This window comes from Gopherus flavomarginatus, chromosome 4, assembly GCF_025201925.1.
Source record: "Gopherus flavomarginatus isolate rGopFla2 chromosome 4, rGopFla2.mat.asm, whole genome shotgun sequence".
NCBI lineage: Eukaryota > Metazoa > Chordata > Testudines > Testudinidae > Gopherus > Gopherus flavomarginatus.
In genome coordinates, this window is record NC_066620.1 from 42,766,088 (window position 1) to 42,786,882 (window position 20,795).

At 42.2% G+C, this 20,795-nt stretch overlaps 1 protein-coding gene across 6 annotated transcripts in view; it reads left to right on the forward strand.

Moving 5' to 3' along the window:
- LOC127050232 (cytochrome c oxidase subunit 7A-related protein, mitochondrial) overlaps positions 1 to 20,795 on the forward strand; it is a 162,253-nt gene that overhangs the window by 3,146 nt on the left and 138,312 nt on the right. For 4 of the 6 annotated variants that reach the window (XM_050951953.1, XM_050951954.1, XM_050951955.1 and 1 more), the window contains exon 2: positions 13,669 to 13,803. In XM_050951953.1, the coding sequence (XP_050807910.1) occupies positions 13,669 to 13,803 (135 nt within the window). Of the gene's footprint in view, positions 1 to 13,668; positions 13,804 to 14,731; positions 14,779 to 14,906; positions 15,871 to 20,795 lie in introns of those variants that run through there. The other 2 variants (XM_050951959.1, XM_050951958.1) reach the window with 2 other exon arrangements.

The window sequence follows — 20,795 nt, forward strand, 5'->3', positions numbered from 1 at the left end:
GGATATTTCCCACTACTTGAAAATGAAAGTAGGAAATACGTAGATTCTGCCCTGGCCCTCTACAACTGCTTCAAGGCTTGGCCATGGGAGGATTCTCCTAGCACAGGTGAAACTTCATGTTGTGTAGAGCTGCCATAGCAGCTCTTACTGCACCGTCAGCCCCTAGGAGTGTCTTGGGCATCTTTATGATGGATCTGGTCTCTGACAAAACTTGAGTATCTCCCAGGTGTAGCAGCCTTATAATGGGAAGATGGTTTAAAGTCATGCCTGAGCATCCTTAGTTGAATACATTTTTCCTTGTAAAGTTGACTTTACTCCAAACTATAGTCTGAGCACCTCCTTCTGAATTATTTCTGATGCAACTGGTTGGGTTGGTAAGAAATACTCCCATTCTACATTTTTAACTTAAATATTTATTACTTCATACAAAGGCAGAGGCAAAAAACACACATGAGTTAAAGATAGAATTTCCTCTGTTACCTGACCCTAATGTTCATTTAGGTGTGTATTAAGCGTAGCCATATATTCTGCAGATATCACTATTCAAGACTAATGTCCTGCTGTAATATTTTTAGAACAGAATTATAAAAGGGTTCCATTTTAATAATTTACTGTATACCTAGACAAATTTCTGTCTATTTCAATCAATAGAAGCGTCTCTGCAAACCTGTACAATTTCACAGATACTACTGTATGGAAAGAATCTAAATTTGGGGTTTAACATCTTTTTGGAGAGGGGGAATAAATATTCAGCTGGGGAAGAAACTATTCTCCTGAATACCCTGTGTTCTCTCTGTGGTGTTAAAAAATTCCATAAAAATCATATGAAGCCTTTTGATGTGTAAAATCAACTCAGATCATCAAGAGCTGTTTTTTCAGAGGATATAGTTGAAAAATGGAATTTTATATGCTCAGTGCTCCCATGTTTTTTATGTAGAGCACTTGTTTGGATAAAAAGATGTCTTACAAATGTTATCTCCTTTCAATAATGTTTGTTGCAAATATAGCATTGTATTGGTGAAGAAATACAGGCTCTTCTGTATTTGGCTTGGATTATAAAGGACCCAGTCCTCAGATATGGCCTCAGTGTGTAGAGCAAAGGTGCCATTAAGACAACGTTGGCACTTCCCTGATTCTGGGCTGGTTGTGTGCTGGAGCCTTCCTTTGTTTGTTAGAGCATCCTGCTCTAGATAGTCAACTCATGGAGTTATCACAGTAGGTAGGGATCACCAAGGTGCAGGGAACCTTGTATGGGAAAGGGAGACTGGCATAGGAGGGTACTAGCATTACGCTACTAGAGTGATCCTGCCAGGACTTCCCATGCTGGCTTTGATGCTTTGTGCTAGAAGTGCTGCAGTGTAACTGAGAACTGGGGAAGGTATGGTTGTGTGACTTAGAAAACTTGTCTAAATAGTCTTAAGGCGTGGAATTTATAGTTTAAAATAAGATACTTTGTGTAACATTGAAGTTTATAGGGAAAGTACCTGCTATTTAAAAAATCAGAATTCACCTTTTAAAAAAGACTTGCTTTTTGCACTTATAATCTTAAACCCTCATGAACTATATTTAATTTTCACCATTCTTTTGTCTTTATAAATGTAATGATATGGAAGTTTTGCTTTGAAGGTGTCAGTTTTAGAACTTAAATAATTTTGATATAATTCTGAGAGATGGATATATATTGCAGGACAGGACCCATTTTAGGGTATTGCTGGAAAATTTAAACCCACTTTTTTCTTTTCTTTGTGACTCTCCACAAAGATTCTATGGTAACTTGGTTGTACAAGTTATACGGGTGTCTCAAGGACGGTAGCCTTAAAATTAGATTGTCATGCATATAGGACTGAGCCTTAGTTCTGCCTACTCCATTGTAAAACATCACAATATCATTAGTCAGTACTTTTTTGAGGCAGTGGGATTCCACTTAGTGTAGGTATTTCAGTACATTCTAATAGTATTGTAATATTTAATCACAATTCATTTAATCCTTTAGCATTGGAAAATTGTTTGGTCTTTGTCAGGTTATGTTGGGACTTTAATGTTTACTGAAGCATAGCCATATATGCTAGTGATTCTCAAGCTGTTTAAGGGGGCCTGCAGCTGAAGCCTGGAACCCCGAGTCCTGGCGCCCTTAGTGGGGCTAAAGTCTGAAGCTGTGGGGCTGAAACCCAGAGCCCCGAGCCCTGGTGTCCCTGCATTGGAAGGCCCGGGAGTTGCGGGAGGAGTGGCAGCTGCTGCTCAGGCTAATGCCAGCTGGTGTTTGTGGCTGAGGCTGCTCCTCAGCTCCCAGCCCTCTTTGACTGCTTGTGCAGCCAGTAACAGCTGCCTGGGTTGGGGGGATCCTGCTCTGGGGCTGGCAGAGCCCTCAGGGAGCAGCAACCTCAGGTGGAGGCCCTTCTGGCACACCGCTTCTAGCTTTTCCTGTTCCTGCACCCTTGTCAAGGTTTTTTTTTCCTCCACTTTGAACTTTAGGATACAAAAAGTGGGGACCTGCATGAACACTTTTAAGCTTAATTACTAGCTTAAATCTGGTACGCTGCCACCAGCCAGAATTTAGTGTCTGGCACACTTTCTGTTCCCCCCCAAAACCTTCCCTGGGGAACCCAGACCCAAACCCCTTGGGTCTTAAAACAAGGAGAAATTAACCATCCCCCTCCTTTTTCCCCCCACCAATCCCTGGTGAGTTCAGACTCAATCCCTTGGATTCTAAAACAAGGAAAAATCAATCAGGTTCTTAAAGAATTTTTACCTTTTCTTTCTTTAATTAAAAACTTTATCTCTGTAAAATCAGGATGGAAAATGCTTTACAGGGTATTCAGATTCATGTAGACCAGAGGGACTCCCCCCCTAGTCTTAGATTCAAAGTTACAGCAAACAGAGGTAAAAATCCTTCCAGCAAAAAGACACATTTACAAGTTAAGAAAACAAACATAAGACTATTCCGCCTTGCCTGGCTATTACTTTGTCATAAACAGATAGCTAAGGGTTAATGTTTTTACCTGGAAAGGGTTAACACAGTGAACCAAACACCTGACCAGAGGACCAATCAGGAAGCAAGACTTTTTCAAATCTGGGTGGAGGGAAGTTTTGGGTGTGAGTCCTTTGTTCTTGGTCTGTTCTTTTCTCGGCTCTGAGAGTGATCTTTCTATCTCCAGGCTTTCTAATCTTCTGTTTCCAAGTTGTAAGTACAAGGATAGTAAGACAATAGGTTTATATTGTTTTCTTTTGTATTTACATGTGTGTAGTTGCTGGAATGTGTTAAATTGTATTCTTTTTGGATAAGGCTGTTTATTCCTTTTTTTTTCCGTTAAGCAATTGACCCTGTATATTGTCACCTTAATACAGAGACTATATTTTATGTCATTTTTCATTCTTTTTATATAAAGCTTTCTTTTTAAGACCTGTTGGAGTTTTTCTTTAGTGGGGACTCCAGGGAATTGAGTCTGCAGCTCACCAGGGAATTGGTGGGAGGAAGAAGTCAGGGGGAAAATCTTTGTGTTAGATTTACTAAGCCTGACTTTGCATACCGTCTGGGTGAGGGGGGAAGAAAGATTAGCTCTCGGTACTTGTGTTTCCAGGACTGGAAACAGGGAGGGTGGAGTCCCTCTGTTTAGATTCACAGACCTTGCTTCTGTATATCTCTCCAGGAACCCAGGGAGGGAACTCCTGGAGGGGAGGAGGGAGAAGGGAAATGGTTTATTCCCCTTTGTTGTGCGACTCAAGGAATCTGAGTCTTGGGATCCCCCAGGGAAGGTTTTGGGGAGACCACAGTGAGCTAGGCACTGTATAATTCCTGGCTGGTGGCAGCAATTACCAGGTCCAAGCTGGTAACTAAGCTTGGAGGTTTTCATGCTAATACCCATATTTTGGACGCTAAGGTCCAGATCTGGGAAGAAATGTTATGACATACTTACTATTTTGAAACATGAAAGGCTGATTCAGAAAGATTGGGAAAGCCTGGGTGTACGTCTGGTCCCTCTTAGCACCGAGAGCGAACAACGAACAAAACAAAAAGCACAACCAAAGACTTCCCTCCACCAAGATTTGAAAGTATCTTGTCCCCCTATTCGTCCTCTAGTCAGGTGTCAGCCAGGTTTACTGAGCTTCTTAATGCTTTACCAGTAAAAGAGACATTAACCCTTAACTATCTGTTTATGACACGCCCCCCCAAATCTCAGACAGTGTGGAACCACACTGGCAGTGATTTCTTCCTAGAACTTTGGAATAAACAGATTAATAAAGCACATGCATCTTTACATATACTACTAATGATGTAAACTACAAGAATTTTCACATTTTAAGGACAATTTTTAACCAGTTGATTCTGGGAAACTTTCACGGGAGAGTGCATCAGCTACTTTGTTGGAAGCTCCTGAAATGTGTTGAATTTCAAAATCAAAATCTTGGAGAGCTGAACTCCATCAAAGCAGTTTTTTGTTGTTTCCCTTGGCAGTATGAAGCCACTTTAGTGCAGCATGGTTGGTTTGTAGCTGGAAACGCCGTCCCCAAACGTGTGGGAGTAGCTTTTCCAGGGCATACACAATGGAGTAGCATTCTTTTTCACTGATTAACCAGTGGCTTTCCCTCAGACAGTTTCTTGCTGAGAAACACGACAGGATGGAAGTTTTGATCCGGTTCTTCCTGCATTAAAACTGCTCCTACACCATGCTCAGATGCATCTGTGGTTACTAGGAATGGTTTGTCAAAGTCTGGGGCCCTGAGCACAGGGTCTGACATGCGTGTTGCCTTAAGCTGGGTAAAGGCCTTCTGACACTCATTAGTCCACTTGACTGCATTCGGCTGGGTCTTTTTGGTCAGGTCTGTTAGTGGGGCAGCGATTTGGCTGTAGTGAGGTACAAATCGCCTGTAATACCCGGCCAAGCCTAAGAAGGATTGGACCTGTTTCTTTGACTTTGGGACAGGCCACTTTTGGATAGCATCCACCTTGGCCTGTAGGGGGTTTATGGTTCCTTGACCCACCTGGTGTCCCAGGTAAGTCACTCTGTTTCGGCCTATTTGACACTTTTTAGCCTTAACAGTTAGTCCTGCCTGCTTGATGCGCTCAAAGACTTTATAGGTGTTCTGCCCATGAATCAGAAAAAATAGCCACATATCGAGGTAGGCAACTGCATATCCTCCCAATCCTGCTAGGAGACCATCTACAAGTCTTTGGAAGGTGGCGGGTGCATTTCGCAGCCCAAAAGGAAGCACATTAAATTCATACACCCCTGCATGGGTGATGAAGGCTGACCTTTCTTAGGCAGGTTCATATAGCGGTACTTGCCAGTACCCCTTGGTTAAGTCTATTGTAGAGATGAATTGGGCCCATCCCAATTTCTCCAAAGCTCATCAGTGCGTGGCATTGGATAGTTGTCGGGACGAGTTACAGCATTTAGCTTACGGTAGTCCACGCAAAAGCGTATTTCCCCATCTGGTTTGGGTACCAGAACCACTGGAGATGCCTATGCACTGGTAGAGGGGCGGATTATACCCATCTGTAGCATGTTTTGGATCTCTCGTTCTATAGCAGCTTGGGCATGAGGAGACAACCGGTAGGGTGGGATTCTAATGGGGTGAGCATTACCTGTGTCAATGGAGTGGTATGCCCTTTCAGTCCGTCCTGGGGTGGCTGAGAACAATGGGGCAAAGCCAGTGCACAGCTTCTTGATCTGTTGCCACTGCAGATGTTCCAAGGTTGTGGAGAGGCTTACCTCTTCCATGCCACCGTCACTTTTTCCTTCGTAGTAGACACCTTCAGGCCACTCAGCGTCATCTTCTCCCTGGACTGTAAACTGACAAACCTGTAAGTCTCTGGAATAAAAGGGCTTGAGAGAATTAACATGGTACACTTTTTAGGCTTTAGGGTTGAGGTGGGAAATGCTGTGAGATAGTTAACAGCTCCTAGGCGCTCTTGGATCATGAATGGTCCTTCCCATGACACTTCCACCTTATGGGCCTGTTGCGCCTTCAAGACCATAACCTGGTCTCCTACTTTGAAGGAACGCTCTCTGGTATATTTATCATACCAGGCCTCTTGCTCTTCCTGAGCATTCTTTAAGTTTTCTTTAGCAAGGGCTAAAGAGTGTCGGAGGGTGCTTTGTAGGTTGCTTACAAAGTCTAGAATGTTAGTTCCTGGAGAAGGCGTAAACCCCTCCCATTGCTGCTTCACCAACTGTAATGGCCCTTTAACCTCGTGGCCATGCACAAGTTCAAATGGTGAAAACCCCAAACTGGGATGTACTGCAGCCCTGTAGGCAAAAAGCAACTGCTGCAACACTAGGTCCCAATCATTGGAGTGTTCATGCACAAATTTACGTATCATGGCCCCCAAAGTTCCATTAAACCTCTCCACCAAGCCATTAGTTTGATGGTGGTAAGGAGTGGTAACCAAGTGATTCACCCCATGAGCTTCCCACAGATCTTTCATGGTCCCTGCCAGGAAATTAGTTCCCGAATCTGTAAGGATATCGGAGGGCCAACCTGGCCTGGCACACAGTTTTAGCCCTGGTGTTGCTTAGAGCTACTGCTTCCGGCCATCGGATAGCAAAGTCTGCAAAAGTCAGTATGTACTGCTTTCCTCTGGGGGATCTTTTTTGGGAAGGACCCAGAATATTCACAGCTACTCGCTGAAATGGGACCTCAATTGTGGGGAGTGGCTGGAGAGGGGCTTTGACTTGGTCTTGGGGCTTTCCCACTCTTTGGCACACCTCACAAGACCGGACATAATTAGCAATGTCCTTGCACATTCCCTCCCAGTGGAAGGACTTCCCCAACCTGTCTTTGGTTCTGTTCACTCCAGAATGGCCACTGGGATGATCATGGGCTAAGCTTAAGAGCTTTCCCCGGTACTTAGTTGGAACTACCAACTGTTTTTGATGGTGCCGGTCTTCCTGGTGTGCACCAGAAAGAGTTTCCTTGTATAAAAGTCCTTGTTCTACAACAAACTGGGATCGGTTAGAAGAGCTGAGAGGCGATGGGGTGCTCCATGCTGCCGCCCAAGCTTTCTGAAGGCTGTCATCTGCTTCCTGCTCAGCCTGGAACTGTTCCTTTGAGGCTGGAGACACTAGTTCCTCCTTAGACTGTGGACTTGGGCTTGGTCCCTCTTGAAGCGATGTAGTTGATGGGGTTGTTTTTGTTGATGGTGAACCGCTTTCCGCTGGAGCACTGTGCAATATTTCAGGCTTTGGCTGAGCCTCTTGGGTAGAGTTGTCTGCTGCTTCTGCCAGTTCAGGCCCGCTGGTGCCCTCTGGCGTTGGAGTGGTAGATGGGTTTGCAAGTGCTGGCGTCAGTGCTGGCAACGGTTCTGGTGCTAGTTGCTTTGCCAGTTCCAGTTCTGGGACTGGATGCACTATGGCTGTTGCAGTCGTTGGCAGGGGATCCGGGGCCACCACCTTTGTCTGGGTCTCTGGTAACACAGACGGGGCCCCTGTGGACGGCTCAGGAACAGGGATGGGTCTGGAAGCTTGCCTGGCTTGGCTGCGTGTAACCATTCCCACCCTCTTGGCCCGCTTCACCTGATTGGCCAAGTCTTCCCCCAGTAGCATGGGGATGGGATAATTGTCGTAGACTGCAAAAGTCCACATTCCTGACCAGCCCTTGTACTGGACAGGCAGTTCAGCTGTAGGCAAGTCTACAACTTGTGACATGAAGGGGTAAATTGTCACTTGGGCCTCTGGGTTGATGAATTTGGGGTCCACTAAGGATTGGTGAATAGCTGACACTTGTACCCCCGTGTCTCTCCACGCGATAACCTTTCCGCCCACTCTCAAGGTTTCCCTTCACTCCGAGGGTGTGTGAGAGGCATCTGGGCCTGGGGATCTTTGGTGTGATGGTGGTGTAATGAACTGTACTCGGTTGGGGTTCTTGGGGCAGTTGGCCTTTATGTCCCAGTTCATTACATTTAAAACATCGCCCAGCTGACTGGTCACTGGGTCGAGGTGAGTTACTGGAGAGGTGGGACAATAGGGTATCTGGGGCTTCCTTGGGGTGGTAGGTGGGGTCTTGGGTTGCCCTCGGTGATAGGGTTTATTTTCGGTTTGCCCCCCTTGCTAGTAGCTTTTCTCTTTTCTGCCGCTTCCACCCATCTGGCTCCAATCTCCCCTGTCTCGGTTACAGTTTTGGGTTTCCCATCTAGGATGTACCTTTCTATTTCCTCAGGAACAACGTCTAAGAACTGCTCCATTTGCATTAGGAGGGACAGCTCTTCCAGAGAGTTAGCATTTGCTCCTGATATCCAGGCATCCCAATTCTTTCCAATGTGGTAGGCGTGTCGGGTAAATGACACATCTGGTTTCCACCTTAGGGCTCTGAACCGCTGACGGGCATGCTCAGGTGTTAGCCCCATTCTGATTCCGGCCTTGGTTTGAAAAAGTTCATAATTGTTCATGTGTTCCTTAGGCATTTCAGCCGCCACCTCTGCTAAGGGTCCACTGAGCTGTGGCCTCAGCTCTATCATGTACTGGTCTGTAGAGATGTTGTACCCATGGCAGGTCCTTTCAAAATTTTCTAAGAAGGCCTCAGTATCATCACCTGCCTTGTAGGTGAGGAATTTCCTGGGATGGGGAACAGTACCTGGAGAAAGGTTGTTAGGGTTGGCTGTTCCCTCCTGCTTCACCTTTGCTAATTCCAGGGCCTGCTGGTGGGCCTCCCTCTGGAGCTCCAAAGCCCTCCGGTGGTCAGCCTCTTTCTCTCTTTCATCTCCATCTTTTTCTCTTATCTCTAGCTGTCTCCTGTGATCAGCCTCTTTGGCTTTTTCTTCTGCGTCCAGCCTAGCCATTTCCTGTTTAACTGCTTTCTTGGCACTCATTTTTCTGCTTTCTTGTGCTGGCCGCACCCCCCTGCAGCTTACTGACTGGGATGCTTCAGCTTGGTTAACAGAGATTTTCTAACTAGCTATATCCGAGAGGTAGAAAGAAAACAATTCAACTTGTAAATGCCTTTTGCTGGCTGTCTGCTGGCTCACAGCTTGAAGCCTCCTCTTAACAAAGACTCTTGTTAAAAACGTAACACCTCTGCCCTCAGGTTGCTTTCCAAGCAGCTAGAGAGGAGAAGAAGAAAAAATCCTACTGGCTTTTGGTTCCTAAAAATCCTAACCGTTGCTCACTATGTCAAGGTTTTTTCCCCCACTTTGAACTTTAGGGTACAAAAAGTGGGGACCTGCATGAACACTTTTAAGCTTAATTGCTAGCTTAAATCTGGTACGCTGCCACCAGCCAGAATTTAGTGTCTGGCACACTTTCTGTTACCCCAAAACCTTCCCTGGGGAACCCATACCCAAACCCCTACTGTGTCCTGGAGTTTTTGTAGCTTGTTGGGGGGGAGGGGGGCTCTAGATTAAAAAAAAAAAAAGTTGAGAACCCCTGATATATACAACATGAACAGTGCGTTAACACGATACTTAGGGCTAGTCTACACTGTCAATGGTAAAGCGCTGCAATGGTAGCGTTTAACGTGGCTTGTATAGTCACGGCACAGTGCTGGGAGAGAGCTCTACCAGCGCTCTAAAAAAAGAGATATGCTATCCACAAGAGATATAAGCGCTGGTGCGCTGTTTACACTGGCTCCTTACAGCGCTGAACCTTGCTGTGTTCAGAGGTGTATTTTTTTTCACACCCCTGATTGAGAAAGTATCAGCGCTGTAAGTGCCAGTGTACACAAGCCCTTAGTGTCATACATACAACGAAATCTGCCTTAAGGAATGGTTGGGCAAAACTGATTTCATTTTCTCAGCTCGCCATGCCAGTAGCACAAAGATAATCATAGAGAAGATGTTGCTTGTGGTTCTCAGTCAGTTGTAGACACCTGACTTTCTGCCAGTGATGTGCATTCAGTTACAGTGGACAGGTGTGCTGTTTGGCCACTTTCCATTGAGAATCTTAATGGAGGGAAATGGAGTGACCTTTGAGATCAATAGTGGGACTACTTTCAAATAGTTTTAGGCCAGGTCTACACTTAGAAACTTTTCAGTATAACAGCGTCAAGGTTGGTGGTGGAATAGGTTCATTTTTTGAGACATTTCTATACTAGCAAACATTTCCTAGTATAGACTAGTTTTGATATTCCTGAATTTGTGACAAATGTATTCAGAAATTTTGCTGTTGATTGACATAGGCTTGATAAATGAACAAACAGCAATTAGGAATGATCCTGTCTAAAAATGCACATACATTAACCTTGTCAGAATGTAAATGTAATCTCAGTTAATAGTTTGTGCTCAGCCTCTGGAACACACGCTCTTTCTACAGCGTAAGGAATTGTTATTTATATGATAGGTGTTAAGGGTTAGTGAATTCATAAATGCCTCTTTTTAAAAACATTCTGTAATAGTTTAACTTAATTTGTTTTTTTTTTCAAGCATAAACTATGAGCCATGTATCTTCTTCCCTTCCCCCTCAATCTAATTCACTTTGAGCGAGTCTCTCTCTCTCTCTCTCTCTCTCTCTCTCTCTCTCTCTCTCTCTCTCTGAATGTGTGGTGTCGTGTATTAAAGAAATATTCTACACCCTTATCTGCATTGTGTTAACAAAATGCAAACAGCATGAGGCTGTGGGCAAATGAGACAAAAGTTCATCCTAAAGCTGCATGTACTGACCATCTGACACCTTGACTAAATCCTAGAGTGGCAGCTTTAGCAGCTCTGCTGTAAAGACTTTCTTTGACTATATAGCAGAATGTTGAAAATGGAGAGTAATGCTGAAAAGTGGACATAATTCAGTGGCATTTGTTTTAAGTACATTATGGTTTTTATTGCTTTTTAATTATGGATATTGGAACGTGTTTTGGATACTGTTGCAATATGAAAGATCTAATCAGCCCACATATGACCACATCAGTTTGGATGTTAATTCACTTCTCTTGTACATATTCATGATAATATGTGAATATATAATTAAATGTATATATTTTTGCGCAGCACCCTTTCCCCACTTCAACATTCTCACTGGTTCGCAGTTCTAATCTCCCTCTGTCAGCTCCTTGATCCAGTCTTTGCCCAGCTATTCCATTTCACACTGTGCACCTGATCAGATCAGTCTCCCCTCCTTCCCCTCATCCTGTTCCAGTTTTACCCCCCACCTCACCTAAATTCCCAGTCCTGGTTTCTCTTTCTTCTGTAAAACTGTGAAAATACCACTGACCTTGCTTTTTGATACATTCTTGACTAACTCCAATAACAAAAAAATAATGTGAAGAGAGGCTAAGGCAAATTAAGCTTGTTTGTCAGTATTGAGTGACTTTGTCACCACTTTTCTGATCCATGACCTTGGATTAAGTGTCATTCTAGGGGAAAGTCAGGTCTGAATTTCCTTTATTACTTGAAAATATTTTGATGTATGTCCTTATTGGTGCAATAAAAAAGAGAACCTCCGTGCATGATGTGTCTTTAAAACTTTAACAGCTACACAGTAACTCATAGTAAGTATGGATGTCTTACTAGCCTAATCAAAACTCTATACAGTGCACAATGGGTGGCAATGGTTTAAAATGCAAGTGTTTTTTTTTTAAAGTGATCTACTGTGAAAGCTCTATTTTTTTTATTAACCAATAAAGATACATATTGGTAGATAGGCATGGGATGAAGAATTCGGGATGGATGGTGATCACTTATTGAAATGGCTTGCAATGTACTATGACCTCAGTGCATACAGCACAATTCTGTTTTTATATAGTAGATAATAGTAATGACAGTCTAAAATCTAAGTAGGAAAGGAGCAGATTACTTGCAGTGAGGAGGAACTGGAGGGGGTCCAGTAAGTGTGGGGAGGTGGCTTGGGGATGGCTTACTCCCAATGAAGGATAACCATCTGAATTTTAAGGTAAAATTTTAAAAAGGAAGTGCTGGAGGGAGAGATGAAAGTTTCCAGACTGTTAGAGCAAAGGGTGAGGAGGACTGTTACAGCTGGTTAAGTCACCAGCTGGTTAAGTATGGTGTAACATTACCTGTGTGGGAAGTCCATGGGAGTTCAGTTTGTTAGACTGCATCACTTGTAATAGATTGTCATCCATTTAGTTTCTAATTTGTGTAATACAGCATTTCTTTTGTGATTGGGAAGGCTCCAGAATATAAGAGCGACTCGAATAGACAACTGAAAAGTAATTTGTTAATACAAGGGAGAAAGATCACAAGATGTTTTGATGTAGTAACCTATTCATTATGCAAATCTAAATGCTTTTATTACACTAAATACTTCGCATCATAGTAGAAAAAGCTCCTAAAGGTAATGGATGATAGTGAAATGGTCGTCTTAGTCATGATTAAGACCATTTCATTATCTTTAGGAGTTTTTAACATCTGAGAATTACTGTGAGATGTCTCATGGTTGTTCTCAGGCTAAAAGATTTTTTTAGCCAGTTTTCAAAACAGTTTACTCAGTTACTTCTAAAACTTTAGATTTGCATTTGATTTTATTCTTGAATGAAGACTAATGCCTTTCATGTAACATAATTTGGTTTATTAACAGAGAAAATGATAAAGTCCTCCACTATATATTGTAATTTAGTATTTTACTAAATGCACTACAAAAATCTCAAGCATCTTTTAGAACTAAACCCTACGGTGAAATACTGAGCTCTGTGAAGTCAGTCGCAAAATTTCCATTGATTTCATTGGGGCCAGAACTTTGCCCACTGCATTGAATCAGTGTTTGCATTACTCTGAATTTAAATACTATCAAACTAAAATCTCAGCATCACTGTTGCATTAATGCATATTTCTCCATTTTTGTGGATAAATCAGAAAACTTAGGGTTACTGCGAAAGCCATATCTTATGACACTGCACACACATGAAGGCATAACTTAACTCCATGTGTAGTAATAAATATAGAGAAATATGCAAGCAGGCTGCCTTACAGTTGCTGGGGGAACCATAACTTTGAGTAGTGTACCTGGAAACCTCTCCAATAAATAGGATTTATGGTATCAAATCAGAGTACATAATTTAAACCTTTATTTCAAATCATAGCTCAGTCAGTAGAGACTTGAGGGAATAGCAGCAGAAGCAGTACCAGCTGAGTGCTGGAGGAGGTGATTATTCCTGCTTAATAGTGTCCTCTCTTATCCAGCAGCACCTGCTGTACCTGTACAAAGTGGAGATGGTTCTAGTCATTTCCCCCAGCCTATTGCCACACCTTCATTTAAGGTGTGTGCCACTGCCTGCGGCAATCATTAGGTCGGTCTTTGTTTGTCAGTTATTTCCCCCCAGATGTCTGAGGAATTCCCCTGCTGTTCAGGCAGTGCATTGGGGTAGGATTTGGGCCTTGAGGCACTCTTCACTTTTATTTCAGGCTGACTACCATTTCAGGGAAACACTACTTTAGTTGACTTTAATTTCACATTTGGAAGGCCCTCTCTGCAATAAGGGCTAGAAACTTCTGAAAAAAACTTGGAGAATCTCATTCACCATGGAAAGTTGTTTACTTACAAATGGTAAGTGAATTTGTCAAGTCCTGAGCCAAAGCTAGCTGAGAAATTTGACAGTCACTTCCAATATATTTGTAACTGGATGTCTTTGTTTGTTTGTTTGGTAGGGGGGCTGTAGCCAGGTTAGCTGTCTCTCCATAATGCTTTTTCATCTTAGCTTTGGTAATTTGTTTGCTTGGAACATGATTAGCAGTACATTCTTTTCAGCTGTTAAATATCCAGGTACTCAACATTTAATCTCCATTTTCAGGGACTGAAGCCACTGGCATCCACAGAATCGCCAACTCTGATTTTTGGAACACCAACTAAACTTGCCTCCGATTCGCCAGCAGCTGTTTCTTCTTTGGGCAAGAACAAGGTGCCGGACCTCCAGAAGCTATTTCAGGTAAGAAGAAAAGCTTTATTAAGAGCAAATGTAAATAAAAAGGATTGAAGATAGTGGGCCATATTCTGCCCTTCATTGCACCTGTGCAATGCCATCAGAGGGCATGCATTGATGTAACTCAAATTCTGCAACATTTGGTCCAAAGGATGTAAATATGTGAAACTTTTTCTGAAAGGGTTTATAGTAATTTTCATAACATCCTATAGTTGAATGTTTGTAGCTTGTTTAATTCATGGTCTCAGTACCTTGAGACCCTGCACAGGAATCCTTGTATTGGCAGGACATTTCCTAGAAAGGAGAGAGACCTCAGATCTCCTTTCTTCGCACTGCTACATGTGCTTATCACATTCAAGTCAGTTGTAAATATGTTTTCTTTCTTGCAACATATGACATGCTTATGATCCAACAAAGTGTCTGAATGCAAGGAACAAACTGGATGATCCCTGGTTTGTTTGGTGTTGAGTAATTTTAAATTGTTTATAAACTGCTATGTAAATGTTTATTGGTGCTCAGAACCTATGGAATAAGGGTATATGTAGTGTCCTCCAGAGTCTTTGTGTTTATCTCTGTGGATTAACAACTTGTTTGGGAGGAACTGATGAGTGGAGTTCATATTTTTATAGGAGTTCTCTAATTTTAAAGAACAAAACCTCATATAACATTCTGTTTTTTATGAGAATGACAAGGGGTTGTGCTTTTTAAAATGTGCACAGTTCTCTCTTGCACGCCTTTTTTTATTTGCACGTGTAATGCTGAATTGGTGAACAACATTTGATTTATGCAAATCCTCTCCCATTCTCTAGTTACTGACACTTTTCAGTCAGGTGCCTTTTATGATAAAGGATTTTGAGAAAATATTCCAAGGCATGTTCGTGCCTACAATTTGCAAGGTGCATATAATAAAAAGCCTGCTCTTGCCTTTGTGCAGCTACAGGAAGAAACCCTAAATTCTGTTGGAGGATTAGTTACATAGAGGTTCGTGGAGGTTTTTCTTTACCCTGTCCAATTCTCTCATTATCCTTATTTTAGTTGCAGTAGCTTGTTTGTGGTGATCAGCATACACTCAACGTTTTTTCATTTGCTGTCTTTTTCTTCTCTCAAAGAAGGCTGATGGATTGCCAGTACATCTGAAACGAGGAGTTCCTGATCAGCTGCTATATCGGACCACTATGGCTCTAACAATAGGAGGGACCATCTACTGTTTGATAGCTCTCTACATGGCCTCACAACCAAAATCCAAGAAGTGAATGAACCATAACTAATGGGACTGATTCAACATTTCACTGAAGGAACAGTTGGGTACTACCCCTTTGTATTTACTACTTAATCCTGTGATTGTATGTTGTGAATTCTTCAAATAAAGACATTAAAGAAAATGTTTTGAAAATGGTTACCTTCTAATGCACTGGAAAGCAAGATAAATATCAAAGTTAATATTTAAGAGTGAAAGTCAATGTGTTTTTGCTTGTCAGGTCTCCAGTCTTCTTTCCCACCCCAATGTAAACCAGACAAACAATTGTCTTACAACAGCCTCTGAGCACTTTAGGGTGGTAAAACTTGCCACCTGCCTTTCAACAACATTAAATTGGAAATGAAAACTTAATTGTGTCAAGCTATGCCTTAACATCCACATTCTCTCAAGGGTAAGGAAAAGGGGGCGGGGGGCATTGTAGGGTACTACGGGTTTGCAGAAGCAATAAGTGATTTGTGTAATTTACTATTTGATGACAAGTCTATTTTTCTTTTCATTCATGTTCACTAAGAATTCACATTAGCAGGTACAGCACAGAGATTCTTCCAAATGCTCATATAGCATTAATGATGGAAACATGGTAACTTAAATTTGTACTTTCAGTGAGTAATATGACAGGGTTATGGTGTCCAAATCTAATACCACCTAAGAACACAGCTGCTGGTAGCAATGTTAAACTTAGACAAACTTCTGTATTGTAACACCAACTATACTAGTTTTTGTCCTTTTGTCCTTTTTGTCAAATTTATTTTTAAATTGAAGTACTGTTTATTTTTACTGTGGAATAAATACACCAATACAAACATTGAAATGTTTCAGATTTGAAAGTCTTATTTCATCTTTTATTAGGAGGCCTGGTGAAATGTTTCAAAGCATTCAGTTTCCAACCTCAACTTGTACCTTTTGAAGCAGACATCTGGTCGAACAGTCTCTAAACCTCAGAACTATGCTAATGGCCAGATAGTAGACTTTTACAAAGAATAATCACCAATATCTGCTTTTATGAAATATGGCAACCTTTTACTACTTAGTTGCATATTAACTGCTATACTGTTTTATTTCTAATTTGTAAAAGAAGATAATTTAAGTTAACCCTTCCTCCCCCAGTAAAACCATATTGCATGAAATGCTGGAAGCTGACAAAAAATAAAGAAATAAGTATTTGGTGATGAAATGCACCCTTTATCCTATAGGGACAGCCACTCCTATGGACTGCAATAACAGCTGTTTTGACTTCCTAACCATTAGAACTGCATACCTATGAATTCCCCTGTTTTTTTTCCAATTCCTACACCTATTCAAAATCACAAAGTCCACTTTCCTTGTGAAGAGGAGAGATAAAGGCCCCCTTTCTCCCTCTATCTCCTCTTCCCACCACAGGATATGTCAAATTTCCTTTTCTTTCCATTTCCCCAAATTTGTTTTTCATGTACTGATCTTAAATGATAAAATAAAAAAAAAGTTCACTTGTTTTCCAATAAAATATTTCAAAGGCTCAGATGTTCCAAGAAAATCTGCCTTAGAGTCATGACTGAATAAATGTAACAGTGTCCAGTTTTTGTATGAGAAAATGAAGCTTGAGCCTAATATTGATATTTTAGAAATGGAGGAGAGGCCGCTGAGAATAATGGGCTGAAGCCACATAAAGAAAGAAGTAACAAAGCCCCTCAGGCGGAAGAGTTAAGAAAACAGGAGCATTGCCTTACTAGCAAAAGATATTAACCACCAGTGATCCATACTTTCCTTAAGTCCATGTGGAAAGGATAAAACTTCCAGAACCCAAAAGAATCCTGGTGGCACTGGTGATTTTTCAGTCTCCTGCTGAGTAGTAGCTATACGCTAATGATCTAGAAGAATCCTCTAACACAAGCTGTCTGTATCTGTTTCCACAAGTCTTTACAGATTTATCACAGGTAATTGGGAGACATTCTGATTATTTGTAATTATTAGAGGCTGTGTTTGGAAAGTGGTGGTCTATTACTGGTTACCATGGCAGATGTGACTTATACCTAACAACGTGACAGAAAATGCAATGGCTTCTTCATCCACTGCATTTCAGCTGGAGTGAAGATCCTTCCTCTAGAATACATTGAGAATCAGACAGTCATTCAGCTGTGGGTTTCTTATAGGAGGTATAGACTGGGAAGGGATCCTTCTAAGTCATAGCAACCTGACCACACCACGTGTCTCTCTGCAGGAGTTCTGGGAGCAAGTGTAGCTCTGCCATAGAAACCGTCTTCTCTGACCTGGACCATGCTGCTTTTGACTGGTGCCCAAACATGGTGCCCCTGAGGCAAAGCCCAGGGAGCAGTTGAAAGTGCTGTGGCTGCAACCAGAAAATGAAGAAGCCCATGAAACTCAGTAGACCAGCCACTGCCAAAAAGTCAGTGGCCTTCCTATGTTTCTTTCCTCCCAAGGCACGTTACAAAAATGGTTGGGTTCTTGGTTACAGTAGGATGTGTCTCTGTTTTTTATGTGAAAGGACAGCTGGCTTAGGCCCCTAACTCTAGGAGAGGCTTCACAGCTGAGAATCTTGAGCATAAAGAGGCACTTCCGTGCGGAGTATCAAGCAGGCACCTAAAGCTCAGATCAATGGGACTTAGACACCTAAACACCTTTGAGACTCTAGACCTAAGCCCTGTCCTTTCTTCTTTGCATTTTGCTCCTGGGTAGCTTAGGCAGCACCTTGGGCATACTGCTCAAAATAACTTCTAGCAGGGAAAGTCTTATGCAGGAGAAAGTCTATCAGATGTTTTAAATACGTCATTTCTGATTTGGCAGGGTTCCTCTCTGACCCTGCAGGTTTCCAGGAGCCCTGAGTGGATTGAAAGGAAATACACTAAATGAGTCACTGTTATCAGTGATGGTGCCAAAATGAGTCCTTTCTGTCCTGAAACCCAGTAGAACAACCTTCTCTTTAACATGAACAGCCCCTTTCTACACTGGTGGTGACCAGGTCCAAGTACAAAACCTAAAAATTAAAGTAAATATGAGTGATTTCTACCCAATGCCTTGTTTCGCTCTTCTTGCACTGTGAGAGCGTCTCTCTCTCTCTCTTCATTAGAACATAAAAGCCAGCTCCATGTATTTGAAAGCTCCTTTCCTTCTGACCTCTTTAACCATATGAATAGGAGGGGCAGCTCATGCCTTGCTCAGGAAACAAACGAACCACAGGAGGCACTTTTTGGCCATCTGATCCTACCTTCCAATTCTGAGAGTCCAGCTTGCCCCTCTACCCTTCTTTCAAGGAAGTGATCGGAGTTGCAAGACTCAGGACCAATCCAAAAGACAAAGCTTACCCACCTTCTATACTATCATAGATAGTGGAGTGTGGCTCCCAGAGGAAGGACCAGTGACTTTTCTGGCAAAAGCCACAGTTGGAAGGAGACCCTAAAAACACTCTAGCCAAAAAAGAAAAAACTACAGGGAACCCTTTGAGAGGCCTTAGAAGCGGTATCCCTAGTTGGCAATGATCTGTTTCACCCCAGCACTCATGTTCTGGTGCGATGGTCTTAAGAGCACAGACTCCTTGAAGAAGCATTGCTCGAGAAAAAGGCTATCCAACATCTGCCAACTGCCCCTCTGCTCAGCTTTCCTTTCAGAAAGAAACCAGGTAAGATCTTGCCTCCATTCTAACCATCATTCTCTTTGTTGCAGTCCCTAATTCTCACCCATTTCCTTCCACTCTTTCTCTGGTATCCAGCACACACCTTTCCATTCATTGGTCCTTTGTGGTTTACTTCTGAGAAGAGACACTGTGCAAAGCCATGGTATCTTCTGGATCGTTCCAAAAGACATCTCAACTTTATAAGAGCAGCATGTTCTTTCTGAAGGAGCTATGCCACACTAACGCCTCAGGCTAAAGTCCCTGGTCATATACTGGAGGATACTGATGCTCCTCTTCAGAAACTAGCTAGATTCTAAGATCCACAGCTAGATGAGGAGTGTGCCAAAAGACAAAGTGCCCTGGTTACACAGATGGGGAGGGGCAGTGACTGTTATCCATGTATTCACTTCTGAGAAAATGGAAGAAATTCCAGGGCCTGGTTGTCTGCTCCACATTTACTGATTTTGCTAGAGCTATGACACTTGCTCAGAAGTGAAAGAAACTGGATTTTTGACAGTGGCAAGATAAATACTCCAAATCCTGGTGCATTACTCAGCTGAAACCCCAGTGGTGTGAGCATTGCCTTAAACAATTTAGGTCGAAGGTTTTGTAGGGCTCCTAGTCATGGGCCATATGGAGGTTTCACACAGAGGGCTTGGAGCAGCTGGTCCCAGAGAGGTAAAAAGGAGCATGTAGATAATGAGAGGCCAAGTAGGGTGACCAGATAGCAAGTGTGAAAAATTGGGACAGAGGGTCGGGGGTAATAGGTGCCTATATAAGACAAAGCCCCGAATATTGGGACTGTCCCTATAAAATCGGGGCATCTGATCACTCTACCAAGAAGGGAGAGTCCAGTGTTGTAGCCCTAAGAAATGGGCTTGAATTGCTCTGTTAATCAGAATACATTTTTCTGCCTACTTCAGGCCAAGCCTGGGTGGTGCTTAAGATAGTGCTCACTATCTGTCAATGCCCTTTTGGGAGGATTCTGAGAGGAGCAGTCAGCAGAAGGCACTTTGTTCTATGTTGCATTACTTATTGCTAAGAAGAGATGATTTTATACTTAATAATCTTGCTACCTTGGTAACCAGTAAAAAAGGAGAGAGAGCCTGTCATACTCACTCATCAGATCATTGATAAACTCCTATATTCCTGTAAATAAAGCTTTTTTCCCCTCCAGGAAAGTTGTTGTCCTTAATGGTAAATATAGCATCTGGATAGAAATTTCCAAGGGCTCTCTTAAATTAATAGGATTTGAAATGTCATCCCCTAAAACAAAGTTAGAGCTGAATTCTGTGTGAATATTAATTATATTGCATCATAAATGCACATGGTACTTTACAAACATGTAGGAAGATGAAGTCCATTGCCTCAGAAACTTACAATCTAATTCCAAGACATACTACAAACTATTAATTTATTATTAGTAATATTCATTATTTATATTATCATAGCACTCAGAGGTCCCTGTCAGGTCCTGTTGGACAAAGCTTTGTACAAACAGGGACACACACAGTCCCTGCTTTTGAAAGCTTTCACTCTGAGAAAAATTGTATAGGCTTTTCTGTAGTACTGTAATCTTCAGGCGTCTCTGACATACATTAGTAACTTATCCTCACAGCACCTTATGAGGTAGGTCAGAATTATTTTCTCCAGTTTACAGATGGGAAACAGAGACACCAAAAGATTGTGACTTACTAAGGAGACACCAAGTCTGTAGCAAAGTCAAAAATAATCCTATTTACATTACTTGTTAAAATACTGGCGTGTTTGGACAGGAGTGGGAAGGAGACAAACTTGTAACTGGCATTATTACTTGCCTTGCATTAACATTTTGCTTTGTTTCCAAAAGAGCCTCTCAATATTATTCCAGATTTTACAGCAGAAAACCCAACACCGACACTCCTGAGGACACATGAAAACAAGACGCATTTTAATTAGAATGCAAACTCTGGCTTCTAACATTTTGGCATGAATGCACACCAGAGAATGAAGTTATAATGAAATAATCACACCCTGGGGTGTTGGGGGAAGAGGGAGGAGTAGCTAAATTCTACAATGCTCAGAAGTGTGATTATCTCAGGATAATCACCCACCTCTTTGGCATTTTCTTATTGTTGTTATAAGCCTTTAAGC